We start from the raw sequence: 24,000 nt of genomic DNA, 5'->3' as shown, positions 1-24,000 counted from the left end.
ACCACCAGGCCCCTAGATCTTTGGTCTGTACTTGCAAACCGGTCCTCTCAGGCATGGCTCCCCTTCTTTAGAAGTACCAGGGCCACTCCTCCATTTTAGCTTCAGGTCCTCAGGTCACCCACCTGAGGCCACCTGTTTACACTGACATCTCCACGTTCTTCAGCTCTGTGACCCGATCGCGGGACAACATCGAGTCCGTGGGTCCCGCGGGCACGATCACAGAGCTCCCGGCAGGCCCGGACTGGCCATAGGGCACACCGGGCATATGCCCGGTGGGCCTCGGCTACCAGGCCGCCAGTTAACATTTCCCCACGCTCAGCCAGCCTCTTTGCGCCAAGATCGCGGCCGATTTCCGCGGAGACGGCCGCATTTGTATTAGGCAGGTGTCCGGCCGGGTTCCCCCCCACACTCTGAGGCAGCGGCTGGGCTTTTCCCTGTGCTGGCACGGCGGCGCCGCTCACCACGGCAGGCTCCACAGCCGCCTCCACGGCCGCCGGCCAGCCTTCTGCTCTAGCCTTAGAAGGAAGGAGGGCTTCATTACGTCAGGCCGGTCATGTGACCGTGAAGGGGGAGGAGCTGCTGGAGGAGGCCTGATTTCTTAAAAGGAGCTGGACGTCTAGAAAGGTAAGTGACACAGTATGGCAGCCTGCCAATGTTTTTTTTTTTTTTTTTTTTTTTTTATTATAACTTGCCTGTCAATGTTTTTTTTTATATAGCTTACCTGTCAATGTTTTAAATGAGCAATTAAATAAAAATGCCTAAACGACCCTGAAATAAGAATCTGATTGGCAGCTGTGGAGAAATACCTCCTGCTAGTAAATATATATTTTATTTTCATTGATATCATGAGACTTTCAGACTTCATCAGCTTCTTCTTGCTAGTTGGATCACTAGCAAGAAGAAGCTGATAAAGTCTGCCAGTCTCATGATATCAATGAAAATAAAATATATATTTACTAGCAGGAGGTATTTCTCCACAGCTGCCAATCAGAACTAAATGGACTTCTTTAACAGTGAAATTGCAGTGATTCGTAGTACACAACTATGAATCATTGCCTAATTGGTCTATTGCTACTTTCGCACTGGATCCGTGTGCTGTTGGCGGTAAAACGCCGCTGTTTTTAGCGGCGCTTTACTGTCCTTTTTGTGGCGCTATTCGGCCGCTAGCGGGGCACTTTTAACCACCGCTATCAGCCGAAAAAGGGTTAAAACCGCCAGCAAAGCAGTTCGGCAGCCCTGCACCTTGATTTCAATGGGCAGGAGCGCTTTAGGAGCGGTGGATACACCGCTCCTACAGCGCCTCAAAAGATGCGGCTGGCAGGACTTTTTTGAGCGTGCTTCCAGCGCACCGCTACAGTGTGAAAGCCCTGGGAGACGCTTTTTCAGGGCGCTTTGCAGGTGCTATTTTTAGCTCTTTAGCGCCCTCAAAGCACCCCAGTGTGAAAGAAGCCTAAGTGCAGAATCATGAAATCTGGTTGTTACAGGTTACTAAACTCTCCAAACCAACCAGCAATGCTCTTGTACCCCTTTCACACTGGGTTACTTTGCAGGCGCTATAACGCTAAAACTAGCCCCTGCAAAGTGCCCTGAAAGAGCCGTTCCTTTCACTCCAATGTGAAAGCCAGGAGGCTTTCACACTGGAGCGGTGCACTGCCACTCCTTACAGCGCCCCAAAGATGCTGCTAGCAGGACACCGCTCCTAAAGTTCCCTTGACCATTGAAATCAAAGGGGCAGCGCCGACGAACCGTCGGCAAAGCTTTGCAGCAGTGCTTTGCGGCCGGTTTTAACCCTTTCGCGGCCACTAGCGGGGGTTAAAAGCACCCTACTAGCACTTTTCAGGCACTATTTTTAGTGCTAAACGCATGAAAAGGGCTGAAAAGCGCCTCCAGTGTGAAAGTGATGGTGTCAGACATTGTGTGAGAGAAGGACAGTTCTTGTACCCAAAAGGTGTCCTGCATTCACATTGGGCCGATTTGGCATGCGATTTGACATGTTAAATCGCATACCAAATCAGCAGCTATAGCCGGCAATAGTACTGTTCGAATCAGTGTGTCATCGACTTTGCAGCGCCGCACCAATTCCCAAAAGAAGTTCCTGTACTACTTTTGCCGACTTCGGGGGCAATTGGAATAGACAAATCGCCCCCGAAGTCAGACTGCATTGCCGGTTTGAAATTGTGTGAGTTCATCTGAACTTGCATGATTTCAAACCGGCAATGCAATGCAGTCCGACTTTGGGACACCTTTTGGGTATATATATATATATATATATATATATATATATATATATATATATATATATATATATATATATATATATATATATATATACATACATATACACACATATATATACCCCCTCCCACCGCTGCCTTCACCTGGCTCTCCTGTGTGAGTGGGCAACCCAGTAAGGATGCAACTGGTGGCATCCAGCTCTAGGCACACAGTGAGAGGAACTGATCTTATTCCTCTTACCTTGTGACGTCAGAAACAAGGAGAAAAAAAAAATCATAGAAAAAATTACAAAAGGAAAAATAAATAAATGCCAATAGCACCACACATGTAAGGTATCGCCGCAAACATAGTGAGAGCAATCATTCTAGCACCAGACCTCCTGTGTAACTCTAAACTGGTAACTGTAAAGACTTTAAAAGCGTTGCCTATGGAGATTTATAGGTACTGTAATTTGGCCGTATTCCATGGGCGGACGCAGGGAAATTGGCACTCCCGAGAGAAATTTGTTTTAGTTGCGGAATTTGGGCGCCAGAGAGTCTGAGCGGGCGGTTCCGCAGCGAGTGAGAGTCAGAGAGTGGCCGGTCAGCTGGTCGGCTCTGTGGGTGGCTGGCCAATCAACAAGCCAGCGGCCGGGGGAGCAGAGAGATGACATCATCTCTCACCGCCCCGTGCCCGCCTTGCATACCGGCAGTAATTTCCGCCCTCACTGTGCAGGCAGCAGGGAGATTACATCATCTCTCTGCTACCTGACTCTGACAAGCAAAACACCACCTTAGCAAGTGACAATCCGCAACGTGTGGCAGGTGAGGTGGCAAGTGACAATCTGCATCTGGTGGCAGGCAAGTGACATTCCGCAACTTCTGGCAAGTGACAATCCGCAACTTGTGGCAGGTGACATGGCAAGTGGCAATCCACAATGTGTGGCAGGTGATGTGGTAAGTGACAATCCGCAACTTGTGGCAGGTGACATGAAAGGGACAATCCACAATGTGTGGCAGGTGATGTAGTAAGTGACAATCCGCAACTTGTGGCAGGTGACATGAAAGGGACAATCCACAATGTGTGGCAGGTGATGTAGTAAGTGACAATCCGCAACTTGTGGCAGGTGACATGAAAGGGACAATCTGCAACTTGTGGCAGGTGACGTGAAAGGGACAATCTGCAACTTGTGGCAGGTGACGTGAAAGGGACAATCCGCAACTTGTGGCAGGTGACGTGAAAGGGACAATCTGCAACTTGTGGCAGGTGACGTGAAAGGGTCAATCTGCAACTTGTGGCAGGTGACATGAAAAGGACAATCTGCAACTTGTGGCAGGTGACATGAAAGGGACAATCTGCAACTTGTGGCAGGTGACATGAAAGGGACAATCCACAATGTGTGGCAGGTGATGTAGTAAGTGACAATCCGCAACTTGTGGCAGGTGACATGAAAGGGACAATCTGCAACTTGTGGCAGGTGACATGAAAGGGACAATCTGCAACTTGTGGCAGGTGATGTGGCAAGTGACAATCCGCAACTTGTGGCAGGTGACGTGGCAAGTGACAATCCGCAACTTGTGGCAGGTGACGTGGCAAGTGACAATCCGCAACATGTGGCAGGTGATGTGACAAGTGACAATCCGCAACTTGTGGCAGGTGACGTGAAAGGGACAATCTGCAATGTGTGGCAGGTGACGTGAAAGGGACAATCTGCAATGTGTGGCAGGTGATGTGGCAAGTGACAATCCGCAACTTTGGTTTTTAACAAAATGGGCTGCTCGGCTTAGAATGCCCGGGCCTATTTTTTCTCCCAGTCCGGGCCTGGCTCCCGGCAGGGGTGCGCGCGCACAGCGGGACTTTTAAAGTGACGTAAATATACGTTAATCTGCCCAGCCATGCCATTCTGCCAACGTATATGAGCAGGAGCCAGTCGTTAACAGGATATTCATGTTACCTATTTGCCTAGCTCCCACCAATGTTCCAGAAAGCTCTACTAGTTTCTCTCATCACCTTCCAGGACGGCACCCGAGATGATGGCTCCTCCCCACAGGAAACACAATCACTTAACAATTTAAAAGTCCCCACCCTTCCCCTTGATCCTCAGTATTGATTGTGTTTCTCCCGAACACATCGTCACGTTTGTTTTGTTTGAATACCTAGAGACCGGGGAGGGTCGAAGGTACCCCTGTTGAGACAGGTCTTAGGGAGGCTGGGGGGGGGCTGAACTAACCTGTAGGCCTTCGGGTCTAACTCACAGGTCGCCCCAGGCGTGCACCAGCGCTCTGAGCTGCGGGGAGGCTTGCCATCGCTAGGGTGCAGAAGAAACGCCGCCATTTGAAGAGCTCTCTCTTCCCGGGTACTGCTTCCTACTTTTGGAAACATGGCGCTCCAAGGAAGGTGGGCTTTTGCCTCACAGCGCAACCCGGAAGGGACGCCGGAGAGAAGCATGGCGGTGGAAGGGTCGGCTTGCAAATAGCCCTTACAAGAGGTACCGACAGCTGGGGACCCAGCCAAACCTCCTCATGGACAGGAGGAGATGAAGGCAAATGTGACTGCAGGCAGATCCAGGTCGGGGCGCAGTGAGTACATTCCCCCTTGGAAAGGGAGGAGGAAAGGGAGTGAGAGTCCTGGTCTTCAGGGTCTGAGTCTCTGGGGCCAGCCAGCCAGCACAGGACTGGTTTTTTACTTCTCACCCTTTCACCTCCCCAGTACAAACCTGCAGTCCTGGGGGAGGACAAAGTAATATTATGCATATATGTATATCTCTTGTCTTGCAAAAACCCCCCCAGCGGATCCCAGGAGACCCCAAATAAACAGTCTCCTACCGCTACAGGGCATAGCTCCTCATAACTTGGTAGAGAAAGGAAAAACTTTCCATGAAGCCGCCAGGCAGTCCGTAACTTAAGGTCTGACATAGAGGAGCTTATCCCTAGAGAAGACATATCCTCCCAAGAAGGCCTCGTCCGAACGGAACCTAGTGCCCTTCCCCCGCCCTCACAGTCATTCCCTCTAGTCCAGATAGAGGAAGTTTAAGGAGGACAGGGAGGATATGGTAAGCCAAGCTAAACAGGAGCCCTTCACCCTAGAGGGTCTGGTTGGACTCCTGCAGGCAAATACAGGCCTCTGAGGAGATTATAAAATCCCTAGGATAATCTCATAAAAGGGGGCTGAGCAAGGCTCAATCCAGTTAGGGCCAGCCTGCCATGAATCTGACAGGCAGATCACAAGGGTGCAGTTAGATTTTTTTGAGCCAAAAAACTGACCTCCTAAACTCTTAGGATAGGCCCAACAGGGGGCATACTAGTGGGTTTATTACCCTTGTGGGGGTTGTTTATTGGTTACAATATCTCCCAAGTTCCAACCGATCACTTCCTCCTTACACTGCTGGTATATCTGTCAGTGTGTTAGAGTTAATCTATACCTCTTGTGGCTCAGGCAACAAACCATTTAGGTGGTGTGAGAAGCATAAAATGCTAGCCTGCAACCCTTAATTGGGAGTTTCTCTGGTACAAAACCCTATGTTAGCCCTGGTTCACACTGGGCTGCGGGAGTGAAGCCGTGCGAGTTCAGCTGAACTCGCACGATTTCACTCCCGCCGGCAGTCCCGATTTCGGACGCGATTTAAGAGACATCTGTGCAGGTTTCTGCACAGATGTCTATGTAAATCGCGGCCCGAAATCGCAAAAAGTAGTACAAGAACTACTTTTTGAAATCGGTGCAGCGCCGCAGATGCGGCGTCGCACCGATTAGGACGGCGCCATTGCCGACAATTGGAGGCATTTGAGATGCGATTTCACATGTGAAATCGCATCTCAAATCGAATGAAATCGCACCCAGTGTGAACCTGGGCTAAAAGCTATGAAAATCAGCCATACAGGTGTCTGATTGCCTCCAGCCTGAGACTATGGTCACCTCTTCATGAGAGACCTAATTGATTTCTGAGTCTGTGCTCGTTAAGACCTTAAAGGCTTGGACTAGCTCCCACCTGTGTGTGGACCAGCTACACCTACTCAGACCTTTGCAATAGCAGAATAGCAGCTACCACTATTGTGGTATAGTCACACACCTCGGATTTCCAATATTTGGAACTACCATGTTCCTTCACTGGGATAAAGGATCAATATCTGAAACTCAGGTTATGCTAGGATAGAGCGTTGGTCTGTCCGCACATCAGAAATGCACAACATGGGTTTATCTTGGGTCATTTCTGAGATATATGTGTGTATATATATATATATATATATATATATATATATATATATATATATATATATATATATATATATATATATATATATATTTGTGTGTGTATATATGTAGACTGATGATCAAGGGATATCCTATGACTCACCAGAAATGCCTAAAATTGATTAGATAACGGTACTCTGTTCCTTATCAAACGCATAACACTGAATGGTGGTGACGCCTCTATGGTATATTCGCACACTATTGTTATTCAGAAACATACCACATTGAGTTACTGTCGGTGTAATTTCTGTCGGATACATGCATTTATATTATTGCTTATCAGAGAAGCATGACATTGATTTGTCGGTGACACCTCTATTATATAAACCGCACACTATGGTTATTCAGAAACATACCACACTGAGTTACTGTTGGTAAAAATTTCTGGAGGTTACATGTTGGTATACTATTACTTATCAGAAACGCATGATTACTGATAGCGACACTTCTGCTGGTTATATGACTATACAATTTTGCTGATCAGAAACGCATAGCATTGTATTATTGTTAAGGATATTTATAAATTCAGATATGCACTGCTTTAAGTGTCCTTTTTTTTGCTAGTGACATTTCTGTTGATTAGATGACCCGACAAGGTTGCATTAAGTAACACATTGGGTTGCTGACAACATGCTGTTGGTCATATAAACTTTCCAAGTTTTTTTCTAATCAAAATAATGCACAACTGGTATTGTGGGTTCATGACGGTATACTGTTACTATCCAGAAACGCACAGCATTGAGTTTTCTTGCTAGTGACGTTTCTATCAGGTATATGACTGTGGGTGTTGGAATACACAATGTTACTGTCTGTAACATTTCGGTCCCTTGTCCTATACCCTATTGTTTATCTGAAGTATGCTAATATCACTCTCTGCTAGTTATGACTGCAGGGAGTATAACACCAGCAATACACGGTTGAGGCCGCATATGTCCTTTTGGTCATACTGGCCATGCGACTGCTTTTTCTATGATCATCAGAGATATACTATAGGTGCTAGTATTATTTTCTGTTGATTGGAAGACCGTACTGCGGTCAGTCAGGAATAGACAACACTATAGTGGTTCTTGTCCTCCTGTCCTGAATCTATTACCTTGGGTCGCTGCACATAAATAAAACACAGCAGTAGAAGGTGTCTGTATCCTCTGCGTTCTTTATTACTCAGAAAAAACACCATATTGGCTAGTGGCCTCTCTGTTGAATGTAGGACCTATAAACCTATTAAGCATCAGAAGCTCACACTTGGAGCTTCTGTCCTTTCTCTGGGCTTAGGTTATATGGTATCTTACTACATATGAGAAATACACACCTAAGGTTGGTTGTGTCTTCTCTATCCTACAGGTGTCTGTATATCAGAAAACACAGCAGTGGAGGCTGGGGGTGTCTATCTGTCTTTCCATATTAAGTCTGAGCTTGCTGTCCTTCGGAAATACAAGATCTAGGACCTGTATATCTGGGACATGTTGGTCACTTTATTTCAGACCTTATTTTCCATTCACATGGAAGGAACAGGATTTCTGATTGCGGGCCTTTACTTCTAGGCATGCCAGGGACATTCCCTAGACCTGAACCCAGTAGGGTTATAGGACACTGGAAGGAGGTCATAAAATCACCTAGCAGGTTCTTTTTAGTAGGAAAGGGGTTACGCTGTTAGGGGCTGTTTGCCTAAAAAATTCAGCATCAGGATTTTTTCTGACTGGTTCTCCCGATCCGATCCGAGCTTTATAGCTCAGTGTATGTCCTTCATGTCACCCCCTCGGACGAACTGGATATGAATAACCAATATTCATCTTTTACTCCTACTATGGCATTGGTCCCTTGTGGTAGGGATCTGCTTAACTTAACACTCCTTGGTGCGTGGAGTGGATCATGACCTCAAACACTGGATTTTTACAGAATACTGTATTCTGTTGGCGTGTGGCACTCATGGGTTTACCCTGAGATTATAGGGTAAAATGTATCTGCATATTATACGCGGGGGGCGGTGAAAAGTTTTCTTTCCCCGACACCTTTGTTCTTTTCCGTTATATACCAATGAATGCAGTGGTTACTCGCAATTTTGTAACAGGCTTCTTTTCTGCGTAGTTTAATGATCGACTCGCAGGGTTATAAGGAGCCTAGGGTATATAGAACAATCTCACATCTGACATGTCGGTATTCAGATGGGAAGGAACTCAGAAATGGGGAATGACCAGGATGGGACCTGCTTGTCAACCGGCTTGCAGAGCAGCTGTTTTGTCCGGTCTAGCAGTGTACGTTGGAGACAGGAGTTTGTCCACGTGTATTGGCGGACGCACGAACGAGCCACGCCAAGGCATCCTGTGGTCCTGACACTGACCAATAAGTGTCCTCGCTATAAAGTCACATGCATTCCAATGAATGGAGGTGGACAGGTGGACTGAAGGGAGTGCAGGAGCACACCAAACGCCCTGCTTGGTCACATACCTGTCCAGTCATTTGAGTGAAGGGAATAGACTTCCCTTAATCTAGTATCCTTGAGTGGGTTTATTTCCTTGTTTCACCAGGACTATGGCAAACAAAAAAGGGGGACCCACAAGGATTGTACGTCGGGAGACCCTGTTTTCTTTCTAAACCATTCTCCTGTACAGACTAGTGGCTTAAAACCACATGTTGTTTTTTTCTGGGTTGATCAAAGTAGGTCTTTGTTTCACAGAACAAATCCTGACTAAACTTTGGATGGTCTTATGCAGCTTTGCAGACACTATCAACCACGATGGCCAGAATATTGGCGCAGCCAACCTTTCTATCCTAAAGAATACTCAAGCTCTCAGAATTTTTTTCTTTAAGAGCACGTGCCACCTAGACTCTGCATCCAAAGAGGAGACAAGAGCATAGGTGGAGCAGACCTGCAGGTCATTTTCATGATCCAGCTAGGATACCCTCATCACACACTAGGAAGTGGAAGTGGTGAAATAAAATCAGATTCTGACATCTAGCAAAAGACCTTGCAGGCAAGGGTCCCACCCTAAAGTAGGCCTGTTGGTTACTCGTCTATCCTCTCGGGTGCCGTCCTGGAAGGTGATGAGAGAAAACGGACGTTACTTACCGGTAACGGTGTTTCTATGAACCTTCCAGGACGGCAGGCCTACTTCCCGCCCTATGTGGAGGGAAAAGATAAGCTAAACGCTAGGTGGTAAATACCTATACGGAACAATGTCCCTTGTGAACCAGTTCAGGACTACTCTAATTCATACTGAGGATCAAGGGGAAGGGTGGGGACTTTTAAATTGTTAAGTGATTGTGTTTCCTGTGGGGAGGAGCCATCATCTCGGGTGCCGTCCTGGAAGGTTCATAGAAACACCGTTACCGGTAAGTAACGTCCGTTTTCTAGAAGGTGGGAGGAGCCCAGGCAAACTCAATAGCACCAGAACACCGGAGAAGTCCTAACTAATGAATTGCAGCATTCTGTTAAAGTGGAGGTTCACCCTAAAACAAGTATATACCATTCAATCCAGCATACTGCAGACATGTACAGTATATGCTGTTTTTTTGTTTTTTTTCCGGTTTACATACCGTAGTATAGGTATTTCTTCCCCCGGCTTCCAGGTAGTGAATCCCGCGGGACTGGGCGTTCCTATTCGAGACTAAGTGAGTGACGTTTGACAAAAGCTTGCCCCCCGGCGCATAATGCGCGTCACCAGTTTCCGAAAAAAGCCGAACGTCGGTGCGCAGGCGCCGTATAGCACCGACTCGCAGTTCGGCTACTTTCGGAAACTGGTGACGCGCATTATGCGCCGGGGGGCAAGCTTTTGTCATATGTCAATCACTTAGTCTCGAATAGGAACGCCCAGTCCCGCGGGATTCACTACCCGGAAGCCGGGGGAAGAAATACCTATACTACGGTATGTAAACCGAAAAAAAAAAACGGCATATACTGTACATGTCGGCAGTATGCTGGATTGAATGGTATATACTTGTCTTTAGAGTGAACCTCCGCTTTAAGCAGACCTGATGAAGTTAGATTTCCTTCCAGCCCCACCATTAGACGGAGTGGAAAACTACACTAGTATAGCTATTTACAGCTAGCACCTATACTAGGGGGTGCTGCACCCGCTTTTCTTTTCAGTGGTCCTCCATAATTAGAAGGAACTCTGAGGTCATCGGCTCTCGCCCTGTCCTGGTGAATTGGCTCAGAAACTCAATAAAGAAACAATCTCTGGCGAAAGCTCTCAGAATGTTCTTTAAGTCGCAATGATTCAAATAATAACTCTAAAAAACTTTACCTCTGGAATATATTTTACTGTTACAGCCACACCAGACGATGAGGTGACTCCGGACCCCCCGTCCTCTCGGGTTCTGATCGAGAACGTCCAGGACAGCCACACACATGAGATGTTAAACATCCTGGTGGAGAATACCAGTGAGAAGGTTGAAGAAACGGACTTCTATGTGGAGATCATTCCGGAGATCCGATCTGCTGTTGTCACCTTCACATGTGATATCGGTGAGTCCAATCTTTATTTGCCCATGATTTAGATACAAAGTCTGGAATGAGGCTCACAGCTTCTAGTCTGGGCCTAAGAGCTCCACCGTGTACTCAGGGGTGTATTTAGGTTTTGTGCAGCCCTAGGCCTTGGCCTTGTTGGCCTAGGCCAGGATACAGCATTGTGTGTACTACCAGCCAATGGCCCTTGTAAGAGAATGTTGTTTGCCTTATGCCCAAAAAACAGGGAACTACCATGAGGCCCACACTCTACAGAATCACTGACATCTTTATCTACTGAGTGCTGGAGAGCAATGGAGGTAAAAACTTCAATGTACAGATTCTCCTGCCAAAAAATTTGCTTGCCAGGGCCGGTACCAGACTATTTTGCGCCCTAGGCGAGACCAGCTACTTGCGCCCCCCCTAAAAAATAAATCTAAATTTAATTCAATAATTTTAGCACCAGAACTCCTGGTTGAGGGCAGTAGCCAGGTGGACAGGCAAGGGGATGGAGCCAGGTGGAAAGTAGAGGGGGTGCAGCCAAGTGAAGGGGGTCACACACCAGTGATGAGGTCTGGAAGTCTTCATCCCCAGCGCCCCCACCTGACAAGTTCTTACCTTGGGTCAGGCAGCAGTCCCAGGATCAGGAGATGGGGTCTCCTACAGGCTGCGGCTCACAGCTCATGCATGGGAGACCTCCTGCAGCTCCTCCCCCATCAGATCAGCTGATCATTCGGTTCCACTCCTGGGCTCTGGCAGGCCGGCTGTGGAGAGACTGGGGAAGCAGGCCGGGCTTCAGTAGCAACTTTGCTTTGGGCTCCTCGCTCCCCCAGGACAAGTGACCCAGCGGCCTCGGCCCAGTGTGTGTCCTATGGCAAGTCCGGACCTGGGTGGATCCATCCCGGCTGTCTCGGTGCACAATGCCACCTGACCTGTTCCTCCAATGGCCGTACATCACTCAGGGTGGGAGGCGGGGTGGGCAGATGCCCATGACTGCTGCTGGACATTGGCATGGTCGCCCGTGGCTCCAGGGAAGGGGGGAGGAATCTGCACCTTCTCCCCACCCAGTGACTCTGAAGCCAGCCAGATGGAGCCGCGTCCCGCACCAGCCACCACCCACCAGGGGGGGATCCAATCCTCTGAAGGGGACCCAGCGGCTGTGGTTGCACCCCCCGGGCCTAGTGGGATCACCGGCCCTGGTGCTCTCTGTACAATAAAGTTACCTAAAATTATTTTTTACTGTATTTGGGCTCATTTACACTTTGCTTCGACTTCGACACACATTAAATCACCTACCACTTCAACATGCTTATTTCATGTGCTTTTGATGCTACTGAGATGTTTTTTTTGAAGTTTAGCAAATGCCCTGTATGTGTGTGTTGATTTTAAAGGGACCCAGTAGTACCTCCACTCAGCAGATCCCCAGCTTATTAGTACCCTTGTTCAGCAGATCCTTCTCAGTAGTACCCTCAGCTTTGCTGATCCCCCCACTTGGTAGTATTCCCCCTATTCTGCTGACCCCCGCCCCCCCCCCAACTCAGTAGTAACCCCCAGCTCTGCTGATCCCCCCACTCAGTAGTAACCCCCAGCTCTGCTGATCCCCCCACTCAGTAGTATTTGTTGTTACTTTGTTGGTTTTTCTCCAGATATTCCGAGATTCATCAGAACGTTCTCCGGTAACCTCAGAGCGGTTCACTACAAGCTAACAGCGAGGCCCCTGGAAGAATCCCAAAGTGTCCGGGTGGAGAATGTCCCGGAGAACACATCTGAGATGCATCTGACAGCTTTCTTTGAGAACCCAAAACATGGAGGAGGAAGAGTAGAAGACGTTGTGATGTTACCTGAGGAAAGAGCAGCACTGATCACTTTTCGTCACATCGCAGGTAAGAACAGAGCAGACTGAACCTTCACAGGTTGGTTGGGGACCCCGCTAAATTGTATGATATGGTAAGAGGCACATTGAGGAGGGATAGAAACGTTTGTGGCCAACATCAGCGTTCATACTTGGCCTAATCCATGCAAACCATTCTCCAGTTTGAGCGGATCCGGCCATGGAATGGGTTCTGAGCTGCATTCATTTCACTTTGTATCGGTGACATTATCTACCACACAATGGCCCGGATTCACAAAGCACTTACACCGACTCGAGACGCCGCGTAAGTGTAAATATGCCCCATCGTATCTATGCGCCGTGCCCATAAACTGCGATACGCCTGAAAATAGGCTTCATCCGACCCACGTAACTTTCCTACGCCGGCTTATCGCGGGCGCATAGTTACGCTGGCAGCAAGTGGCACTCCCATTGATTTCCTATTCAAATATGTAAATGAGGGAGATACGTTGATTCACGAACGTACTTGCGCCCGGCGCATAATATACGCGGTTTGCGTAAGGCTTACGTCCGGCGTAAAGTTATTCCCCATATATGAGGTGCAACTCATGCTAAGGTATGGACCAGGGAACACAGCCGTCGTATTTTACGTTGTTTACGTAGTACATGAATAGGGCTGGGCGTAGGTTACGTTCTCGCCATAGGCAGTGATCCGTTGTATCTTAGGGAGTAGTTCCGACATGATTCTGAGCAGGCGCACTGGGATACGTCCACGGGACGGCGCATGCGCTGTTCATTTTAAGTACTTGTATGGCACTCGGGCCATCATTTGCATGGGGTCACGCCTCATTAGCATGGCTCACGCCCACTTCCACCTACGCCGGCTTACGCCGAGGGAACCCAGCGCAGTTTGGGAGGCAAGTGCTTTGTGAATTCGGTGCTTGCCTCTCTGCGCTGCGTCGGCGTAGCATAAAGAAGATACACTACGCCGGCATAAATATGCGCCAATGTATGTGAATCCGGGCCAATATATTTATCGTTGGCCAACATATCACAAAAACATTTCTTCTGTTTTGTTCACTTCAGAAAATCACTACTGCTGAAATGTCTTCATTGATGGCTGATATATTCAGCAGCACATTACGGAGTACATGGGTCAGTTAGTCACTTGAACTAAAATGTTTTTGATAACCATATAAGAAAAAGGAGAATTTGGGATTTTAGAGGTGCAAAATTACACAGGCAAATATATCAAAAAAGATTTTATTTATAAAAGTTAAAAATGTACAGAATAAAATCCATCCAAAAGTATACAGTACAGTTTCAGAGTGTGCAGGCTGACAAAATTATTGACATGTTTCACCACGGTTAGTAGCTTCCTCAGGAGAATTACATTTATCAGGCACTGTAACCACACCCCGAGTATGAAAGGGGGTTAAAGTCGTTTAGGACATTCCATTCCCGAACACGAAGGCAGCTACTGAACACTCAAACAAGCCGAACAAGAAACCCATACGAATAATTCTCCCCCAAGTACGAGACAAAGCTCCGTTTTGAGGGTCAATCAGGAATGAATCTTTATTGAAAGCAATACAAGTTTTATACACAGTCAAAAGAGGACTTCTCATATTACTCTGGAAATACACATGGGACCAGAAACCTAATTAACATGAGCACATTAACTAATCCCTTTTTAACAGCCTAGATGACTCAGAGACATGACCTTTAGGCCAGACTTGCCGTCTTGTAGCTCAGAAGACACAATCAACATTATCGCAAATCAACACAGAACTCCTTCACACGATAGCAGAGTTAATTAACACAAACAACAATGGGGATCTAATGACTCTTACATTGAACTTCCTGTAATGCCCATATTGGGAGTTATACTTCCTGGTAGGGTTGTCCCGATACCACTTTTTTAGGACCGAGTACAAGTACTGATACTTTTTTTCAAGTACTCGCCGATACCGAATACCGATACTTTTTTTTAAATGTGTCCCCAAATGCAGCCATGTCCCCCCACGAATGCAGCCATGTCCCCCCACATATGCAGCCATGTCCCCCCACATATGCAGCCATGTCCCCCCATAAATCCAGCCATGTCCCCCCTATATCCAGCCATGTCCCCCCTATATCCAGCCATGTCCCCCATATATGTAGCCATGTCCCCCCTATATGCAGCCATGTCCCCCCTATATGCAGCAATGTCCCCCCTATATCCAGCCATGTCCCCCCTATATCCAGCCATGTCCCCCCTATATCCAGCCATGTCCCCCATAAATCCAGCCATGTCCCCCTATATCCAGCCATGTCCCCCCATACCTTGATGCCGCCGCATGGGTTAAACAGCGTGCGGGCAATATCACAGCTTTCATTTGAATAGCTGTAGTATTCCCGCTGCGCCGCGTATAGACACTCCCCCTTGCTCTGGATTGGACAGATCCCGAGCAAGGGGGAGTGTCTATACACGGCGCAGCGGGAATACTACAGCTATTCAAATGAAAGCTGTGATATTGCCCGCACGCTGTTTAACCCATGCGGCGGCGGCGTTGTTGTGGTATGCGACGGGGTCAGCGGCGGCATTCGTTCCGGCAGCGGCGGCGGGGTGGTGGGAGTTTAGCTAGTTTTTCAAGTATTCTATTTAGGTATCGGGGGTATTTGCGAGAGTACAAGTACTCCCGCAAATACTCGGTATCGGTCCCGATACCGATACTGGTATGGGTATCGGGACATCCCTACTTCCTGTTCATAGTCCTCACAGTGTACAGGGGATAAAATCTTCATATTTCTTGAGAGATGTTGTTAATGAATATTACTTTCCCATTTGAAGTAATCCAATCATATTCTCAGGGTTCATTATTTTCTTGTGCACCCTGTGACCCTAATAGACACAGTATGACTTAGACATAAGAGGTGCAGGGGGAGCTGAAACAAGGGTATCCCATACTTTCCAAGGGATTCCACGGGCCTCCCGTCACAGGAACTATCTACTGAAAAATAGGAAAACAATACATATAAATACAAAATAATATGAATACAGGAATACACATATTGTAAGAAAATAAACACAATTAATATTTGGTCCCAAAATGGCTGAGGTCATAATGACCGACTAGAATAGGAGCAAAAATTACCTGTATAAAGATCGACTAATATAAAATATAATAGAGGTCGAGAGGAACCCCCGGAAAAATGGATCATCTAGACTTGTGGAATAATTTCATAAGTTTATTGCTCAGTGTTTGCTTCATAAGTCAATCTCCATCTCCTTCTCTACGTAAGTGGATCATTTGCTAGCCCCCAGTTTTTGAGTATGTCTCCTTTACATACCACCCTCTATGGTTACACTAGATGATCCATTTTTCCAGGGTTCCTCTCGACCTCTTGGCCTTAATCATATTTTATATTAGTCCATACAGGTAATTATGACCTCAGCCATTTTGGGACTAAAGTTAATTGTGTTTATTTTCTTACAATATGTGTATTCCTGTATTCATATAATTTTGTATTGTTTTATTTTTCTATTTTTTCAGAAGATAGTGCCTGATAAATGTAATTCTCCTGAGGAAGCTACTAACCATGGTGAAACATGTAGAGAATTTTGTCACTCTGAAACTGTATTGTATACTTTTTGATGGATTTTATTCTGTCAATTTTTTTTTTTTTTTAATCAAAAAGGTTTTTATTGCTCACAAAACAAACAAACCATAGAAGAATGACATTTTACACACAGTATGCAAACAGGCACGTCATCAAAATTGCAGGTCAAACAACAGATGCACTACATGAAATCATTTTACATAATCATTATACCGTCTCAACCAACTGGACACTTATCCCCGGACCCCTGTCCCTGCCCACTCTCCCATCCCTTCTCCCTCCATTCGGCCTCCCAAGTAACCAGGCCGGAGACCCTGTAAGTTGTTCTCTGTCCCTACATCCCCCCTAGTAACCTTGCTTGAACTAGCTCCAAGGGGCTCAACCCTGGCGTCGCAAGCCATGGATCCCATAGTTTAAGAAATTTCCCTGCGTTTCCTCTGTGCTGGTAAATGTACTTTTCCATCAACAGTGTTCTACCCATATGTTGTACCCAGGTCTTAACCGAACGGGGTTCCCTTGACTTCCAGTGTATGAGAATGAGTTTTCTCGCCTGGAACAATGCCCTGGCGAATGCCACTCTAGTGACTTCTTCCGCTATCGCCCCCTCCAAAACGCCCAGCAGGCAACACAGTGGGTCCAGTGGGACAGCGGTCTGGAACACCGAGTTTAGGGTCGCCAGGACCTCCGACCAATATCTATGCAACTTGGGACAACGCCAGAGCAGGTGGACCAGATCTCCCTGGGCCGGCCTGCACCGTCCACACAACGGGTCAGGGGCCCGGCCCATTCTGAAGAGTCTAACCGGAGTAAAGTGCACCTTGAGTAAGATGTAGAGTTGGGATACCCTTTGTGACACATTTAGCGAGCAGGCATTTACAGCCTGTAAGGCCTCCTCCCATAGTTCCCCCTCAATAGGCCCCAAGTCTGTCTCCCACTGTTCTGCCACCCTCATAGGATGCCCCTCCAGGAATGATGACAGGAGCATGTTGCAGCAGTGTGAGATCATGCCCTTGGTATCCTGCGCTTGACACAGCGCACGGAAAACCGGTGTGGGGGACTGAACCCACTCAACCGCTGCCCCCTGAGCCCTCACTGCGTGCTGCAGCTGTAGGTAGTAGAACTGCATAGTGTGTGGCAGGTTGAATCTGGATTGCAACTCACTGAAAGGAGGCAGGCCCCCCCCAAAGACATGTTTAAGATGCGTGACCCCGAAGGAACTCCACCTGTGACCCTGCTCAATTTTGGCCAGCTCCTCATAGGATTCGTTCCCCCAAATAGGACTAAACTCGGTGAACCCCGCCACATCTTGAAGCTGCTTAGCCTTATTCCACACCTTCTGAACAAGAGCATATGTAGGCATACGTTTATTGGGTTTTTGTAATTTGCAAGCCTCCAGCCCCTCTGGTATCGTGGCTGCCCCCGAGCCCCGCAGCATAAGTTTAGCTGCCGAGGCCCCGGGCTGCGGCCCCTATCAAGTGTTGGAGTTGTGCCGCCAAGTAATATATCCAGGGATTGGGTAAAGCCAGCCCCCCCCCCCCCTCCTTCGGGCGCTGCAGCTGTTCTAATTTAATCCTGGGGGTTTTGGTATGATTCTGTCAATTTTTAACTTTTATTTAAATAAAAAAAAAAAATTATATATTTGCTTGTGTAATTTTGCACCTATAAAATCCCAAATTCTCCTTTTTCCTTATATTGTTACCAATTTTAAGGGGATGTGGTGCCGATTAACTTATAGATGATAAGTAAAAAATTCTTCTCCTTAAAATGTTTTTGGTTATGAAATCCAAGTCTGAGCTCAGGGGAGCATGACCCCCCTCACCTTACCACTCCCAAAGCCTTTATTGTAGACCCTAAGCCACCAAATTGTCCTGTTGTGTCACCAGTTGTTCTAAATTCTGAAACAATTTTGGTGAACCACTTTTAAGAACTTGATGTTTTAAGTCATGCATCACTGTGAACCTTCTACTTGTTTCCTTCTCTTCCAGATGTTAAAAGAGTTCTGAAGAAGGATCACGTGTTTTCCAAGAAAAAGATATCCGTGTACCCTTACTACCCATTGCTGGGTATAGCACTGTATGGGAAGGACGGACCTTGTATAGAAATACCAAAGCCTATAGAGTTTAATATCAGTCCATACATATTGGAACATATCTGTAATAATGAAGGACTAAAGAACAACATCGATGTGAAGATGAAGAATAAACACTGTGAGATCAAATGGCCAGATCAAGACTGCCAGAATCCTGTCCTTCAACTCATCTTTCCTCCCACATTGTCCACCAATCTCAGGTCTGTGACAAAGATTGTACCGAGATGGAGTGACGACATGTATAATGAATTTTCACTTTTCATATCAAAGTTCAGAGTAATAGAGTATAAAATGGATGAGTCGGTCTGGGAAGCTATTCGAGAACATGTCAGCAGCTCCACCTATGACGGAGTACTCATCAGACCGGACTTTGGTTTAGAGAAACTTTTCTTGGCTGGAATGTCCAAGGATGTTGCGAAGATTGACCCAACATTCAGACAACTGGTAGAGGAAACCACCAAACAGGTGGAAAGAGAGAAACAAACCAAGACTGAGACCTTATCTATGTCTCCAGCCCTCTATCAGATTATGTGTAACAGCGGCCTGAAGAAGAAGATCCTGGACCAGGTTCCAGAGCTGAAGATGGACTATGATGTGCCAACAAAGAAAGCCTGTCTATCGGGACTGAGAGAAGAAGTGCTCATGGCCAAATGTGAAATACTCAACATCAAACAACAAATGAAAAGCAAACTCATCCAGATGAATCCGCACCTCGTCCAGTTCCTGGTATCCACCGATAATGAGGAGATGTCCACTCTACTCTTTGTACGTCACAACATCAACGCAATGCTGGAAATTGAAGATGGCGTTGTTAAACTGATGGCTCATTCAATGGAAGACTTGATAGAAGCAGAAAAGCAAATTAAGGAAAAACTACTCCACAGACCACTTTTAGTTGAAGACAAAAGTCTTCTGAAATCTCCAGAATGGAAAAGTCTCCAGTCACATCTACTTCAGTTATTTAATGCAGAGAAAATCACCGTCCTGTTGGAGGAATCTTCTTCGGGAACAGAGGACAACGTGGTCATCGCCGGCCTGACTTCAAATGTTATGACGTGTTACGAACAAGTCAGCGACTTTCTGGAGAAGAACTCTACTATAGAGACAGAAATTCCAGTTCAACCTTCAGCAAAGATGACGTTCCTCATGGAGGAAAGGAAGGAGATCTTGGAGAAGATAAAGAAAAATGTAAATGTAACAAAGAACCAGAACGGTATCCGCCTGTCAGGACCACGGGTGAAGGTTCAAGAGGCAGCAAATACCATTAGGGACATTTTGCACTCACTTCACAGTGATACTCTGCGTATTGAGAAACCGGGAGCCAAAAAGTTTTGTAAGGTCAATGAAGAAGTTCATGCTACAACCGCAAGGACAACTTACCATTGTCTGATACGTTTAGAGGAGGCTGGTGTAGAAAATGATCCATTTCATAAACCCAGATTCCAAACTTCTCTTTCAAATGGAATGACCCTCTCTGTATATAAAGATAACATGTGCCGTCACAATGTAGATGTCATTGTTAATGCAGCCAATGAAGATCTGAAACATATTGGGGGTTTGGCAAAAGCTATTCTGGATGCAGCAGGACGTAAAGTCCAAGATGACTGCGATCAGATTATCAGGAAAGATGGTAAATTGTCCACCGGAGATTCAGTATTTACTGACGCAGGGAAATTGCCGTGCAAACAAATCATACATACAGTGGGTCCCCGATGGGACTCAAATTCGCGCTCCAGATGTGAACGGCTTCTACGGAGGGCGATTACCACCAGTTTACAGCTGGCCTCCGAGAAGAGTCACAGCTCAATAGCAATTCCAGCTGTCAGTTCTGGAGTTTTTGGTTTTCCCATAAAATTGAGTGTTGAAAACATAGTGGAAGCCATACGGGACTACGTAGAGACGCCGGGACAACAGAGCACTTTACAGAGAATCCATCTTGTGGACACGAAGGAGGAAACCGTCAAAATTTTCTCTGAGGTTGCAAAGGCCAAATTTGGTAAGCAAACGGGTGCTGTGCCTTCTACAGTAACGGCACCCCAGCCGGTCACAAGAGCTGCACAGAGCCCACCAGCGCCAACACCAGTGAATAGAGGTAATGACAACACCGTGATGACCAAGGAAGGACTGAAGATCAAGCTGCTTCAGAAGAACATTGAGGACTGCTCGGTATGTAGATTCCCCAGCATTTTTCTTGCTAAAGTGGGACGTTTATGTTTCGAATAGAGTTAGAAAGGGTTAGAACCTCTGTGTTTATTGTTGTGCATCCCCGGAACATTTTGACTTTCGTCCTGTCCAAGTTTGATGGGACACAGAAATGAATAAAACAAGAGCGGTTCTAACACTTTCCAAATCTGTTTTGCTGTCTTCTTTTGGAGTTTCTTTCTAATTGTGGTGACCATCATGGATGTCCAGGGGATTTCCATAGCTGGACCCAGACAACAAAGGAAACCTCAAAGAAATGTTACCATTTCCCTGCTTTAAGTCAAAAATAAACTTCTATAACATGCTCTTCATCAGCCTTTCTCAGCCCGGATTCAGTAGTTCCTTAGGGTTCTTCCAGAGGTTACCTGGGGTTCCATAACCAATGAGCAATTTCCGACTCTCAGATAAGGTACCACTGACACCAATGATCTTTTTAGCTATCTGTAAGGGGTATTCTTCCCACTGATCACCAATGTACGGGACATTCTTCCCACTGACCACCAATGTAAGGGACATTCTTCCCACTGATCACCAATGTAAGGGACATTCTTCCCACTGATCACCAATGTAAGGGACATTCTTCCCACTGATCACCAATGTAAGGAACATTCTTCCCACTGATCACCAATGTAAGGAACATTCTTCCCACTGATCACCAATGTAAGGGACATTCTTCTCACTGATCACCAATGTAAGGGACATTCTTCTCACTGATCACCAATGTAAGGGACATTCTTCCCACTGATCACCAATGTAAGGGACATTCTTCTCACTGATCACCAATGTAAGGGACATTCTTCTCACTGATCACCAATGTAAGGGACATTCTTCTCACTGATCACCAATGTAAGGGACATTCTTCTCACTGATCACCAATGTAAGGGACATTCTTCTCACTGATCACCAATGTAAGGGACATTCTTCCCACTGGTCACCAATGTAAGGGACATTCTTCCCACTGATCACCAATGTAAGGGACATTCTTCTCACTGATCACCAATGTAAGGAACATTCTTCTCACTGATCACCAATGTAAGGGACATTCTTCTCACTGATCACCAATGTAAGGGACATTCTTCTCACTGATCACCAATGTAAGGGACATTCTTCCCACTGATCACCAATGTAAGGGACATTCTTCTCACTGATCACCAATGTAAGGGACATTCTTCTCACTGATCACCAATGTAAGGGACATTCTTCTCACTGATCACCAATGTAAGGGACATTCTTCTCACTGATCACCAATGTAAGGGACATTCTTCTCACTGATCACCAATGTAAGGGACATTCTTCCCACTGATCACCAATGTAAGGGACATTCTTCTCACTGATCACCAATGTAAGGGACATTCTTCTCACTGATCACCAATGTAAGGAACATTCTTCTCACTGGTCACCAATGTAAGGGACATTCTTTCCACTGACCACCAATGTAAGGGACATTCTTCCCACTGATCACCAATGTAAGGGACATTCTTCCCACTGATCACCAATGTAAGGAACATTCTTCTCACTGATCACCAATGTAAGGGACATTCTTCTCACTGATCACCAATGTAAGGAACATTCTTCTCACTGATCACCAATGTAAGGAATATTCTTCCCACTGACTAACATATTATTTTTTTATTCTCATATTACAACTTATGGGCCGTACACACAACCGAACATTTCTGCTAAACAGATCCGCGGACCAGTTTCAGCAGACCTGTTCGGTCGTGTGTAGGCCCGAGCGGACAGGATTCCAGCATACATTTGCCCGCCGGGCCTTTTTCCAGCGGGCAAATATTTCTGGACTTGTTTTAAAACAGCCCGCTGAAATCCTGCCCGCTCGGACATGTTCGGTCGTCTGTACAGACCTACCGTACATGTCCGAGCGCCCGCCATCCCTCGCATGCGTCGAATGACTTTGACGCATGCGTGGAAGCATTGAACTGGCAGGGCCGCCATCGTCGCGGCGCGGACACGCCCCGCGTATTGTTTACGCGCGGACTTCTGTATGATGGTGAGTACAGGCACCATACAGAAATCCCCGGGCAGACATGTACGGTGAAAACGGTCCGACGGACCGGTTTCATCGTACATGTTTGCTCGTCTGTACCCGGCCTTACTGTTCACACCAACGTGTCATGTGTTGTAGATATAGCAGATATAGTAATTATTAGCTGGGGGTTCCCTGAGACCTGAAACTTATTTCAAGGGTTGCTCTTTGGTAAAAGGTTGAGAAGAACTGATATGGTGTAGTAATACTGATAATACTGATATTGGATATTTGAACCCTTTGAAAATTCAAACCACTTATCTCTTAGGAAATTAATCTCTTAAGAAATAATCACTTGGTAATGTTGATCTTCTCTTTCCATGGCAGACGGATGTCATTGTGAACAGTGTAGGAGCCGATCTGAACCTGAATGCTGGTGCCGTATCCAAAGCCTTGCTGAGTCGGGCCGGCTTGAATATGCAGCAACTCCTGAACGATGCAAGTCTCGGCACTCAGGGGCATCCAGGATCCCTGTTCAGCACCGACGGCTGCAATCTCAACTGTCAAGAGGTTCTTCATGTTGTGAGCCCTCAATGGGACAGCGGACAAGGAACATCGGAAAAGGTACCTTCAGGCCTGCAGAGTGTGGTGGGAAAATTAATTGATTTACACTTTACAATCTCACCTTGGTTAAAATTACCTTGAGGCCGGGTTCACACTGGTACAACTGTAGATCCAACTTTGCCCTGCGACTTATAGTCCGACATCCATCCGACTTCAATGAGTGGAGATCTGACTTTGATCCCGACAATGCCAGGCACTTTGTGTCTGGTATGAATCTTTAGGGGAAACTCCATGCCAAATTATAAACAAAAAAATAAAATAAAAATCTTAATGGGTTCCCCCCAAAATCCGTACCAGACCCTTATCCAAGCACGCAGGTCAGAAAAAGGGAGGGAACTAGCGAGCGCCCCCCCTTCCTGGACCATGTCCTCAACATGGGGGGGGGGTTAGGAGGCCACCCCAAAGCACCTTGTCCCCATGTTGATGGGGACAAGGGCCTCTTCCCGACAACCCTGGCCATTGGTTGTGGGGGTCTGCAGGCGGGGGGCTTATCAGATCCTGGCATCCCCCATTAACCCCCCCCATTCTATGTGAATAAGTATGGTGTACTGTAACGAATGGTCCCACAGTCCGCTTGAGTGTTTTCGTCATATACCACTTCTTCCCTGTCCGAATCTAGATATCGGATATTCCAACCACTTTCAATGACAAACAAGACGATACTCATTTGATTGCTGAACATGAACTGTTTATTAGAACCAGAATACAAGTCTTATATACAGTAGAAGAGGAGGTTCTACCCTCCTGCTCATATTACTCTA

General features: G+C 46.6%; 2 protein-coding genes across 2 annotated transcripts in view; both read left to right on the top strand.

Annotated features, from left to right (window-relative positions):
- LOC120944301 (protein mono-ADP-ribosyltransferase PARP14-like) overlaps window positions 1–24,000 on the top strand; it is a 575,277-nt gene that overhangs the window by 461,042 nt on the left and 90,235 nt on the right. The gene's annotated exons all lie outside the window — the stretch shown is intronic.
- Window positions 1–24,000, top strand: part of LOC120944300 (protein mono-ADP-ribosyltransferase PARP14-like) — an 80,832-nt gene that overhangs the window by 15,443 nt on the left and 41,389 nt on the right. The window contains exons 4-7 of the mRNA XM_040358332.1: window positions 10,733–10,927; window positions 12,553–12,789; window positions 18,326–20,595; window positions 23,003–23,239. Of these exons, the coding sequence (XP_040214266.1) occupies window positions 10,733–10,927; window positions 12,553–12,789; window positions 18,326–20,595; window positions 23,003–23,239 (2,939 nt within the window). The remainder of the gene's footprint in view (window positions 1–10,732; window positions 10,928–12,552; window positions 12,790–18,325; window positions 20,596–23,002; window positions 23,240–24,000) is intronic.

This window comes from Rana temporaria, chromosome 6 (genome assembly GCF_905171775.1).
Source record: "Rana temporaria chromosome 6, aRanTem1.1, whole genome shotgun sequence".
Taxonomy (NCBI): Eukaryota; Metazoa; Chordata; class Amphibia; order Anura; family Ranidae; genus Rana; species Rana temporaria.
Note: the sequence above shows the minus strand (reverse complement) of the source record. Positions and strands in the feature narration are given on the sequence as shown.